Source organism: Pteropus medius, unplaced genomic scaffold (assembly GCF_902729225.1).
Source record: "Pteropus medius unplaced genomic scaffold, Ma_sr-lr_union100, whole genome shotgun sequence".
NCBI lineage: Eukaryota > Metazoa > Chordata > Mammalia > Chiroptera > Pteropodidae > Pteropus > Pteropus medius.
The window spans coordinates 21,214,223-21,228,017 of NW_024351730.1; the positions used below are offsets into that span (position 1 = coordinate 21,214,223).

At 35.6% G+C, this 13,795-nt stretch overlaps 1 protein-coding gene across 9 annotated transcripts in view; it reads left to right on the forward strand.

Annotated features, from left to right (window-relative positions):
* The window catches only part of SLC4A4 (solute carrier family 4 member 4), a 357,503-nt gene that overhangs the window by 264,362 nt on the left and 79,346 nt on the right, over positions 1 to 13,795 (forward strand). For all 9 annotated transcript variants that reach the window (XM_039845398.1, XM_039845397.1, XM_039845399.1 and 6 more), the window contains 3 exons: positions 904 to 1,058; positions 1,699 to 1,812; positions 3,902 to 4,076. In XM_039845398.1, coding sequence (XP_039701332.1) covers positions 904 to 1,058; positions 1,699 to 1,812; positions 3,902 to 4,076 — 444 coding nt within the window. The remainder of the gene's footprint in view (positions 1 to 903; positions 1,059 to 1,698; positions 1,813 to 3,901; positions 4,077 to 13,795) is intronic.

The following is a 13,795-nucleotide window of genomic DNA, read 5'->3' on the forward strand; positions in this document are numbered from 1 at the left end:
TTTAAGAATGGAAACTGTTTAGGAAATAAAAACATATAATATACATTTTTATAATATAAGATTTACTTTTTGAAAACTGTGTAGATGTCGGCTTGTTTAGCATGAATGACTATACCTCAGCATAAAGAAGGCTGATAACCACATCACTCTACTTGAATGATGTACATTCAGGAAGCTCCTTATTTGGATATTTGCATAAAAGATATGGAGCATTAGCTGCCTTAGATGGCTTAGTTATTGCCTTCATAAGCAGATAAACAGATAGATACTATCTACACTCCAGAATGTACAAAGTCCTCTTTGTCAGTTGTTCCATCCTTCTAGCCGATGATTTGAAAGTCCTTTATACATAACCTAGGCCTTTCATACCTAGACAGATGATCACCTACTTAAAGCTCTGTGCTTTATGTGTTGCCATTTTTCTTATTTTAATAGGTAACATTTGTGTGTTTGAGAGTTGCAGGTCTGGGTCTTAATCTGATCTTAAGACGTAGTTTGAACTTTTCCTTTTTGAATTATCAGCGGTGGTTTGCCCTGGTAGTTTTTATGTCAGGGAATGACTCTTCAGTATTTTTCTCCAAATCATTTTCATCTGGCTCCAATAGCAACTATATCAATAATGGTACATACCAATGGGAGATGAAAGGCAATGTTATTTTATAGTATTGACAGAAAAAAAAAAGCATATAAAAGAAACACAGCTATTTGTCTTATCCTGCCTCTCCCTATATTCTTTGGGTTTATTCCTGAAATATTTTGGGGCAAGCTGAATAACAGGAAATAGGAGAGTATGGTTATAGTCATACTACAGTAGGTTATGGACTATATTCTTCATGCTGGACATGATGTAAGGTATGCGGAGAGTTACTTTGTTGGATCAGCACATCTCTTATTCTTCTTTAGGTGTTCCATGACATTGCTTATAAAGCAAAAGATAGGCAGGACCTGATTGCTGGCATCGATGAGTTCCTAGATGAAGTCATTGTCCTTCCGCCTGGGGAATGGGATCCAGCGATCAGGATAGAGCCTCCTAAGAGTCTTCCGTCATCAGACAAAAGGTAAATTATCAAGCAGTTGGGAGTTTTCAACCTTGGGAAGGAGGTTGTATCTCACAAAGGAAATGGAGTCAGGCAACTGCCCTAATAGTTTTAGGTTTCCATTTAACTTGATATATTATCTCATCTCAAATAAATCACATGTGTGCCTTGGTTTGACATTTTATTGACACCGTGAAATGAATGCTGTGTGTTGTAATGTTCTTTGGTGATTACAAATTAGAGATCTCAGATTATGATATTGGAATACATCACAGAGATTCCTTGGGGATGTTTTGGAGGCTCCTTGTTCAAATGGAAAGATCAATTGATGCAAGATGAGGCTATGTAGATTTAAAAAGTTAAGAAATTGGATAAGATAATTGAGGAGAAGCCGTTCTCTGGAAATCTGTTATTTTCTGGGTAAAACAGTTTCCCTCTTATACAATTCACTCAACTTTTTGATTCATCCAGTCATTTGGCTTGGCTCTAAATATAACACTTTAAGAGTTGTCTGTTAGGATGGCAGAAGGAAATAATGATCTTTCTCCCAAAGGGTTTCTAGTTTATCTCTTCATTAGCTAGTGCATGACATAGCTAAGAAGCAGATTAAAAAAACAACAGCAACTATTAATATTCTCTTGGGCTCTCTTTTCTTGCTTAGAAAGAATATGTACTCAGGTGAGAATGTTCAGATGAATGGGGACACGCCCCATGATGGAGGCCATGGAGGAGGAGGAGGACATGGGGACAGTGAAGAATTGCAGAGGACTGGACGGTAATTGATGGGTTCTTCTGTCATTCGAGGTTCTCCTTACATCTAAATTTCCCATCATCTTTCTATCAACATTTTATTCACTGGTTTATGTTTTTGTTCAGCCAACAAATATTTATAGTGTACTTAATAGTCACAGGCCCTAGGGATATAGCAGTGACTTAAATAAACCCTCTGTCCTTACAGGTCTTACTTTGTAGTGGTGAAGACAGTGAGCAACTAAAGGAAGGTAGTAATGGTTTTATGGGGAAAAATAAAGCAGAAGTAGGGAGTTTCGTGATGGGAGGAAGGTATTACAATTTTAGATAAGCGTGGTCAGGGATGGCCTTAAAGAGAATGGCAGCATTTGAGGAACGTCCTGAAGGAGGTAGGAGACAGACCACATAGATGTGAGGTTGGGAGAGGGGACAGCAGAGTGCCTGGTGTGTGCTAGTTTGGCATCAGGGACAATGTGACTGGAGTAGAGTGAGTGAGAGGGTGTTAGGAAAACAGAGATTGAGGGTGGGCGTGTATGGCAGGAAGACTGAGTAATGTGCCAGTCTTCCCCACTTGGTTTTTATGGTTCCATCTCTTCTCTCTACTCAAAAGTGGGTAACATGTTATAGAAATGAATAACTCACAGGTCACGGTCCCTCTAGCCTGCAGTTGGGAATTCAGGTTTCTCAGATTTCTTTGGCTAAATCTCTTTTCATGATTCTTCCTTCTGCACTGTTAGATTCTCCATTTCATTTTGGGTTAACTAAAAGTTTAAATAGGACACTCATTTTATGAAGATACGACTTTTTAAAAGCACTGCAGGTTTTTTAAAAACACAAACATATGTTGTTTTAATATGCAGTTGAATTTGAGTGAAATAGTTATTTTTCCCTTGATGACTCATTTGGGTTTCTCTCTCCTTCCTTCTTAAAGAGTAGAGAATATGAAACTGTCTCGCATTTTTTCTGAATAGTTCTTCACAATTTCCATTAGCAGTATTCCTTTTCTTTTCTACAGATGTGAATTTTAGGATTTAACATTTTTTATTTACTCAGAATGTGATTTCATTCGTCTATATTTCACCTTCCCTGAATGTACTGAGTGTCTGCAGTTTTCTCCATACCATGCTCGGCCTTGTACATACCAAGAAAACTGAAGCAGAGCACTGAGTGCAGCTAAGGGCCAGCAAGCATGCAGACAGACAGACGGACAGTCAATCTTCATGCAGTGCAATAGCCCGTAGTGGAAATCTGAACTATGAGTTGAGGCTCAAGATTTCAGAGATCTGCTGAGCTTTGAGGGAAGGCATTGTAGGCAGAAGGAACAGCAGAGGGAAATCTGAGATGTGAGGTTTGCTTGGGAGAGTGAGTTGACTGATACATAAATCAGCTGAGCTACTAACATTTGTAATGGGGCTCAGTTTGCAAAGCTCTTCCACCGCATACCTGCCTGCCCTTCTCCCCTTAGTTCCTTCAGGTTCTTACGCCAAAGACACCTGCTTGGGAGACCTGTTCAGTCCACCATCATATTTCCACCACCGCTACTCTAGCACTTAATAATCCTCTTCCTCACTTAATTTTTTCCTTAATTTTTAGCACCATGCATTTTACTTGCTTTTGTCTCCTCCATACAGAAAGTAAACTTCTTGAAGGTGGGTATTTTTTTCCTATGTTGTTCATTGTTGTATTTCTAGCACCCAGAATAGTGCATATCGCAGCTACTCAATAAACATTTGTGAAATGAAAGAATGAATGAATGAATGGGGCTGGAAAGGAAGCTATGGAAATATTATAAAGGTCCTTGTCTAATCTGCTCACATGTTTGGATGTTTTTCTTTAGTGAGAAATTTTAATTTATCTACACAATTTGCTCTCATCTAAAGACCAACTATCTGCTCTTCAGGGAATGTGACACCTAATATGGGGACCAAAACAGAGATAGGTAGAAGAAAATTTATTCCTCCACAGTTTTCTGGTTTTATCTTAAGTGGTTAAATAGTACCTTGTTGTTCATGCAAGCACTTTAAATACAAATTCTTTGTGGTTTAATAAGTTATCTCTTAATTTGATGGTAATTTATTTTACATTGTTATATGTTTGCCTTTCTCCCTACCTAGGTTCTGTGGTGGACTAATTAAGGACATAAAGAGGAAAGCACCATTTTTTGCCAGTGATTTTTATGATGCTTTAAATATTCAGGCTCTATCAGCGATTCTCTTCATTTATCTGGCAACTGTAACTAATGCTATCACTTTTGGAGGACTGCTTGGGGATGCCACTGACAACATGCAGGTGGGTTTGGTTTGGGGGAGGACACAAATAGTACAGCCCAGATTGCCTTCCTCACCCCTACAGCTCAGTTAGAAGCAGATGGCCTTTCAGTTACTCAGCGTGATTTTCTTTTTTTTGCTGGATGCTGCGTTTTACTTCGCTTCTGGCCTGCTGCTGTATTTCCAACATTTTAGTAATTATAAAAATAGCTCGATGAAATCTGACTTGAGTCTCAAGTGGGGAAAAGAAGGGAAGGAAATGAGGATATACAATTCTATTTGGGCAAAAGCATATCAGTTGCTTTAATAATGTGCAGGGCACGAGGTTTAGATCTTCTACTACCTTGAACATACATACCATATTGTTAAACTGAATGATCACACTCTTGTCAGGAATTATCTTCATTTTACATGTGAGCAAACAGAATCATCAAACAATTGAGTGATTTACTCAAGGATGGATTTGCCTATCTATCGGTAAAACTCAGCTTTAAGAGATATAAGCTGAGCTGTTTCTCCTATTCCTGAATCTGCCTCTCATTAAGCTGTAAAAATTCTAGATGGATTTATGTAAAGAACCAGATTCAAGCCCTTTTCAAACTCTGTCTTTCTCTTTTACTACTTACTACTGTTTAACCTATGTGACATTCCTAAGTGCTGCCAGCCAGTTTAATTAAAAAAAAAAAAAAAAAAATAGAGCTGATTCCAAATGATTGCTTTTCTTCCACTTCTGTTTTCCTCCCTGGACACATTTATGTTTTAGATTTCTGCCTAAACACAAAAATAAGTTGGAGACATCTGTGACATCTATGTTGACCTAGGTAAAAAGGGGATTCTTTTAAACTATTATATTTAGTTTGCTGAGTACTTTTTATCTTTTAGAGCTATCTGTTGCTGCATAGTTTTTTTTATCCCAAAACTTAGAAGGTCGAAATAACCATTTTATTTCTCATGGTTTTAGTGGTTGATAGACTCAGCTGGGTGGTTCTCTCTTGGTCCCCATATACTTGTAAGATGGCCGGTGAGGTTAAAGTCCCCTGAAGGCTTCTTTATTCACATGTCTGGTGCCTATCCTGGGATGTCTGAAAGAGCTGGGGACTGAGGACGTTCCATGTGGCTCCTTTGGGCTTTCTTACAGCTGGGGACTGTGATGACTCCTAAAAGCTCATGTTCTTTTGAAAAAGGCCAGTTGCCACTCAGCTCTGCTTGTTCCCACATGAATGTGTACTCAGTATTACTTCATTTTATGATTTTTCAAAGAGGTTGAAATTTCAAATTCTTATGTGAAGTCTGGTGTTTTGTAAATATTGGCAACTGATTAACATTTTTCAAAATAACATTGTGCTGGCCAGAAAGCACATATCTGTATGTTCACGGTGAGAGACCTGCGGCGTGGGGAATAGAAGCAAGTGTGGCAGGACATGGAGATGAATTATACGAAGAGGGCATTTTCTCTATTTCCCTCATTCGTAAGACGGGAATGAAAAATTCAATTGTAACAGCATTGTCGGTAATAAAATTTTTATAAAATCTGATCTGTGTCCAAATTGGGCAACTTTTCTTCACCAAATGAGAGCGTAATGATAACTAAAACAGATCAATCAAGAAAACAAGTGGAAAAGAAAGCACTGGGGAACCACCCTGAAGCCAGCATGAAGAAGATAATACAGCTAGCCACATGTTAAGAAAATAAAACCAAGATTTTGAAAGAATAGCAAGAACAAAACTGTCTTCTGTCTTTCTTTTCTTCTGCAGATAATTTTTCAACACTTTTTTTCATGCATGTTCTCATTGAGACAGGAATTATGACACTATCTATGTGTTAATTTATTGCCTTTTTAACTGAATCAAACTTCTTTTCAACCTCATAAGACCTAGCTTTAGAACACTGCATCTGAGATGAGGGAGAAGTCTGTTAAAGTCTATTGTTGATCCCTCTAGGTGAATTAATTTCCATATGAATGAGTTCTCGGGAAAAGAAAGGATTCTGTTGTACAATATTTACAGTTAATATGGATATTTTTCTCCTCTGATAAATTACATGAGAAAGGCCTTGCTGATGAATTAAGCTGTTGTCTCGGTTCTGATGATTTTAGGAAAACATAAATGCTTTCAGTGGTCAAATATTAAATAGTCCACTAAACTGACCATTTGCTGAGTGTTACTTCTAGGAGTTGACTTAATTCAAAATATCAAATTCACATATCTCTGAAGATACTTGCCAGACATAGTTTGATCATTTTATTAGTAGATTTTATAATTTCCATTGGTAATTTCACTGAAACTATGAATTTGATATTTGAAAAGTTTCTCTGAATGAAAATATTGAAGGACATACTTTTCTCTCAGTATTGAAGCCTTTTTCCTTTAAGAAATTTATTAGTGAAGTGCTACAATTTGTTACTTCTAGAGGTCTCAGTGGATGGCAGAAATACCAAAAAAGAGGGATAGAAAATTAATGGTTGTTAATATATATCTGTTGAACTGAATAGTCTATTATCAATTTATTTTGTGTGAACTATGCTATTAGTAAATGGATGTGTAGATCTAAGCACTAGATTTATAGATCTAAAATGATCTGTATAAATAAAAATTAGTACATGCGAACACATACCCAACTCAATGGTTACATAGTAATTTTACATATCCTAATATTTTAATATGAAAAATTGTACCCGTAGTCATCATATTAGCATGTCTTGCAATGGGAGATTATTAGATTTACATATACACACACACACACACACACACACACACACACACACACGTTGATTTTATCTATTTTAAGGATTAGGGAGTAAGGTGACTTAATATATTGAAGAATATCTCAACATGGAAAGGAATACACTTTAACATACAGAAGATTTGATGCTCTGGCAGTAGAAGTCTTCTTGACTTGGCACCAGGACAGCAAAATACTTTGTGGGTTTGGTGCTAAGGCCCAGGTCACCTCACAGGTCTATGGCAGAGGTCGACTCATTCCCTTATAAATCTTTATTTAGTGTCTGCTGTGTGCCAGACACTATTTTAAGTTCTGAGGATACAGATAAGTCACCAAAATAGATAGGAATCCTATTCTGACCGCATTTACAGTCCAGGGTGTTGATAATGCTATCTTTTCCTATGCCCCTAAGAGATACCCGTAATGGTGTGTAGTGGGCTTATTCAGGCGGTGAGTTCTTCTGGCTCTATTGGACTTTCTGAATACTAGATCAAGACTAGGCAGAAAAGCATTGCCACATTCTGAAATAATCTTCAGTTATATCACATGCCTTCTTAAATGTGGCAGTGGGTTATTCTCAAAAGTGCAGCAGCTCCAATGAGTCAACTGAGAACAGTGTCCTTGCTTTTAAAGGCAGACAGCTCAGAGATGGTTCACATAGGGCCTTTATTGTCAGGCTACAAATAGACATGGGTGCTGGGTAGAAACATGTTGTGAAAACACAGATGAGTCACTGCACTGCTGTTGTTTAAGCAAACTCTTCTGCCAGCTTATGTGCAGTAGGTCTTGCCTACTCAAAGACAGGAATTTACATTTAAGTATTTATTTCAGAGCTGAAACACACACACTTATTTCATATTCATGTCTATATAGCAAAGTATATATATTTAGTATTTACATGTAATATATATGTAATACTCCCACATATGTACGTGTGTGTCGACACACATACTTTATTAGAAGCAGATAATCTTGGGAGTCATATAGATCCTTTTTCATGGATCTGTGTTCGAAATAAAACAGTTGAAGCTATGATGGCTCCACGTACAATTGTTTCATAATGGCCAAATAGGTGATTTCCCCAATTTGGCATATACAGTTTGACCTTAGGCTTCTCTCAGAGGACTCTGAGACTTCCAGAGTGGGTAGTTATGGCTTCCTCGTTTAGTGTGGACAATCACAGTTTAGCTTGGGCTTCTGGGAGTGACCAAACCACTTTGTTTAGTTGACCTTACATTCAACTAAGATCCAGGCCTGGCTTGCGACTGTTTCCTGTTCTTAGAGTTCAACAAGAGTGTAACCTTTCTGAAGTCCAGGGATTGTGCTTAAATTCTTATTATATTCTTATTACTCTTACTATCCTTTCCAGTAAGTCCCACTGTAATAACACTCTGGTTCCCTTGCCATACTGTGAAGTCAACAGGACTTTTCAGCCTCATCATTCTAAAAACATGTCCTTTCTATGACTAAATTCTGTGACAGTGCATGCCACCTCACTGTATTGTATTTATATTCTTGGTCACCAAGCAAGTATACTGTTCTATTCATTTAGATACTTTCAATGAAATTGTTAAACATTGATTTAATAAATATTTATAGATAGCTGAGTCTGTGGGCAAGATACTGATATAGGGAACACTTTTTGATACTTCTTGGCAACTCTTTGTGTTATTTAAAAGTAGTTCTTAGCTTTATGAAACAAAAGAAAGTCTTTTAACTTAAATCAACATTGTTGATTGTGAATGACTGAGTATGGTTTAGAGTGAAGACTGAAGAAAATCATTTTAATTTTTTTTTCCAGGATTAAAGATAATCCTATTTCAGAACCTTTTAGCAAAAGAATACAGTAAAATTTTTAGAATTTCATGAATTTTGTCATATTTATGGAGCCTAACAGAGCACATTTTAACTTGCCTCATAATAAGGAACATTTATAGCTGGCATCTCCAAATATTTCTGTGCTGAGAATCAAACTGCTTAAGTTGGAAATATATCATTTCTTGTTCACATATGATATTCCTCGATGAAATAGACATTTCTTTTTTTAAAAAAACTTCAATTATAGTTGACATATAATATTATATTAGTTTCAGGTGTACAACATAGTGATTAGACATATACATAGCTTATGAAGTGATCACCCTGATAAGTCTAGTACCCAACTGATATCATATATAATTATTGCCATATTATTGACTATATTCCCTCACTTGACATCTCTGTGAGGGGCTTTATAACTGGCAATTTGTACATCTTAATCCCTCCCCTCTTTTCACCCATCCTTCCAGCCTCCCTCCCATATGGCAACCATCAATTCGTCCTTTGTATAGATGAGTTTGTTTCTATTTTGTTTGTTCATTTATTTTGTGTTTTAGATTCCCCATATCAGTGAAGTCATATGATATCTGCCTTTCTCTGTTTGGCTTATTTTACTTAGCATAGTAAAATAACTGTACATAGTAAAATAACTATGCATATTACTTAGCATAGAGTTCATCCATGAACATGTTCAGCCATGTTGTCACAAATGGCAAGATTTCATTCTTTTTATGGCTGAGTAGTATTCCATCGTATATCTTTATTACTTCTTCTTTATTCATCTATCAATGGTCACTTAAGTTGCTTTCATATCTTGGCTATTATAAATAATGCTGCAGTGAACATGGGAGTACATATTTCTTTTTGAATTAGTGTTTTGGATTTCTTCAGATAAATACCCAGATTGGTGGGTCATATACTAGTTCTATTCTTAAATTTTTGAGGACCCTCCTTACTGTTTTCCATGGTGGCTGCACCAATTTACAAATCCACCAACTGTGCACGAGGTTCCCTTTTCTCCAAATCCTTGCCAACACTTGTTGTTTGTTGTTAGATATTTCTTTATGAAGCTTATCATATGTAATTTATAACAGCAATATTAAAGCACATTGATAATTACTAAAGTGAGAGCTGTATGGTAATTTTGTTTTACTTAAATGTTGCACTTTGATACCAAAATGCATTTCTTCCTGTCAATCTGTCAATCTACCTGAAATGGCCTTCCAGAAACATATTTCAATTTCAAAAAGTTAGATTTAGATAGGGATAGCCTGTTGGAATGGTACAGCTGGGTTGTTTTGGTAAAAATAAATATCTAATGACAAAGTAAGGGGCTCTGCATTGCTCTCTTGCCTCTACAGTATACTGACCATTCCTACAAAGGGACTTTAAATAATTTGCTTCACTTCATGTACAGGTTCTGAATTAAACTTGTTTGATTAAAATTAAGTAATTCGTGGCCAAATTTATTTACCAAAACTTTATTTGGTTGACTTTTTCATTTCAAAGACCTCTGTCAACTCTATTTTCTTGGTGATTAGAAAATAATCGTGATTTAGGCAGATTGGGGATTCAAAATGTTGCACAATTCTAAAATTATTTTGTGTTTGGCTTGAAATTATATTGAAAAAATATTCTCTTTAATAAGATAATTATACATTGTAGAAAATTCAAGCAATGCTGAAAAACTACATAGAATACAATTTTGCCCTGAAACTCATCACCTGGAAATAACCATTATTAACATATTCATAAATATCTTCCCATATATCTTGTAATGCATGTGTAAATAGATTGATATGTAGGATTTTATATAAATGAGATCATATACATGCTGTTTCAAAGCATGACTGGTATTTAATGGAACTCTTTCCACTTCAATATAGATCTTGAGCATCATTTTTAATGACTACACCTACTTATACACATATACATGTGCCATAATTTACTTAATAAATCTCCTATTAGTAGACTTTCAATTTTCCCTAATTTTCTCATTTATAAACAAACTATGGTGCTTGACTACATTTTCATTCTTTGTAATTACCTTCATAGAGTAGATTCCTAGCAGAATGGTTGCACAATGTGCTTATTTTATTTTTTTCATATTTATTTCAAATTATACTCCACAAAGGTTATGCATATTTGTAATTATACCAATAAAGGACATGAGTGTCCATTTGTCTGCACCCTTGCAAAAACAAGATTTTGTCCCATATTCTCATTTTTCTCTTCTGTGGGTTACAAAATGAAAGCATATTCTTATTTAATTAAAATTTATTTGAGTGACAGTAAATATCCTTCCACATTTTTATTGACTATTTTTATTTATATTTGTGTCCTTGGTGTATTTACCTTTTAGGCACTTGTCTTTGTCTCATTGACTTGTAAGAACTCTTTGTGTAATGGAGATATTTTCCTTTTGCTTGTCAGAAATATCACAAATATATTTTTTCCTAGATTTACTATGCGTTTTAACCTTATTTAACCTTTTGCTGTATAGATTCTAATTTTTATGTAGTCACAATCTTCAACGTTATAGTTTCTTATTTTCATGATATATTTAGAGAGGTTTCCCTACCCCAAGATTAGAAAAATATTTACCCACATATCTTAGTTCTTTTATGTTTTTATTTGAATTTTTTATCCATCTGGAATTGATTTTTGTGTAAGGTTATACTGGCATTTGATGTTTGAGCACTTCAGATGATCTAGAATCATATTCACAGCTCTTCAAATAAACTATTGTAAAGCCTTCCTGTCTTGCCCATCCATTCTACTGGACTTGGAGTTGAAACTCTTTGGTAAAGGTTTTGGCTCAGACTTTTCTTCAAGCAGGGAAATAATTTGTCTTTCAAGTCTTCCCTCTTTTTTCAGTTCCTGCTGGGCAGTGTAAACAGAAACCATGTTTGTGACGACAAAGCACTTTCAGGCAGAGTAGATGGCAAGGAAGATTTGGCAGCTGCGATCTGTCAGGAAGAAATCACTGATTTATGGGCTGTAGGTACCCAGGTGAAATAAAAAATGAGGGTTGTATATCCAATCTTGTTCTCCAGTGTGGATGAAGAGTCTGTGTAACCGAGCCTTAATTACGCTAGCAGGTGGTTCTTGTTTTGAAAAATGAGGAAAGATTGCCTGAATGAATACACCTCAAATTTAGATCCTATTGGAATCACCTGGGGAACTTGAAAAAACACTGAATTTCCCAGGTCTCATCTTTAGAGATCCTGACTTGTTCAAGGTAGAGATAAAGAATCAGTACTTCTTTTTCCTTAAAAAAAAAAAAAAAAAAAAAATTAAAATGATTCCCAGATAATTCTCATATGACTCAAATTTGATTTAGATACTTGCATCATTTTTCTACTCATCATATAGCTTGGCTTATGCTGGGGACCTGATATCAGGACTCCTGCAGGTAATTCAAATTTGACTGCCTATTTCCAAAGGCATTAGGCTGCATCATTTTTCTTGGCTAAATTTCAGATTCAAAGACTCATTTAGAGAAATTTAATTTTATTATTCAACATTCTACATAATTTGTATAAATTACCACCAACACGGTCTGGAATTCCTGTTTTTATGGTTAGAAACATTTTAGTTTTTTTTTTTTAAAAAAAACTGGAAATATAACAATAATGTTGGTGAATGTTTACCACTTACTGCCACCAAATATTTTATTTTCCAAGTTTTATTTTTTGAAAATTGTCGAAAAATAGGAAATCCTTTATTTTGGGGGAGCAGTTGTGCCACTTTTCTCTTTCTGTTATTGCCATCCATCCTCCCCAAACAGGTTCGTGATTATTATTCCAATAATAAATTCCTTAATAAAAAGGACATAAAACAACATGGCTATTCTTAGGTGTTACATGAAAATACTAAATTGCAATAAAGTCAAATATAACAGCATAAATTTTTAATTTTTAATGCTGGTGTTACCAATCATGGTTGGATTTTTAATTTTATTTTATAGAAACTTGCTCCTATGGTCTAGTTCTTTTATACTTGCTTTTTTTTTTATTACTTGTGTTGATTTTCTTGGCTGTTTTGTGAAACAAGGGCCATGTTTGATTTAACTTCATACCCTGATGTAAGCAGAAAAATGATCGCAAATTGTTTCGGATATGGATTTTGACCTCACTGTTGTAAAGTAAAATAAACTAGTTTGTTTTACTATTGTTCATGCCACGTGTTTAGTAACACAAGGAACGGTAAGAAGCAACTCTCAATAGCTGTAGTGTTGCCCCCTAAGGCTTCTGTTGATTCAGAATGTGCTCTGGGGAATACTGAGGATCTAAAGAGCCTTTCTCCTTTGAGAGCTAATCTTCATCTTCTCTTTTCATGTCGCTCCTTTTTACTTTCTTTATATCCTCCCTCTTTCGAAGAAAAGAGAAATAATACAGGCAAACTGGAAAGAAGGGAGTAAGTATCAAAGGAGAGGGGACCAACATTTTATTGTTTCTCTATTTTATTCTTAGCTCTTTATGTATTGTCTTATTCAGTCCAAATAATTATCCTGTGAAATAGCCACTGATTGTACAGAAGAGAGAATTAGGAGTTAGAGAGGCTGGTGACTGGTGGAGCTGAGATTTAAACTTGAGTATTCCTGATTCCAAGACATGCTCCTTGTGCTGAGCCACCTGAAGAGACCTTGGAAATCATCTAGTTCAACTTCCTCATCTTCTATCTAAATAAATACATTACATATATGTTACTATTCATCAAAATTGTATCACCTAACTGAGACATTATCTTATCTAATACACATACGATTGCACAAGTCATGGAGAGATTGAGTAACTTGCTTAAAGTTATTAATTGAGTAAATGGTACAGTCTGGATGTCAATTTGAGATTGTCTGACTCCAGAGTCCATGGTTATATCATCTGAATCTTTTTCTCCTACACGAACAAACTAAACTGACAAAGGTTAAGTGATATTCCAAAGATCATTGCCTCTTTGATGGCAGAAAGAAGCCTAGATTTCCTGACTGCTGGTTGTTTGCTCTTTCTACTGTTCTACAGTGGGAAACATTTGATCAGAAATGGAATAGAATAAAAGCCTAACCGAAATGAAGCTGGAGCTCTTTGTGGCACCTGAATCTGCTATACTTCCAAAATCAGCCATCTGCAATCTCATAAATTGCTATGGAGTTTGTTCCTCTGGAAAATCAAGTGTAGAGTGTCTTTTTCAGTTATAGCTTT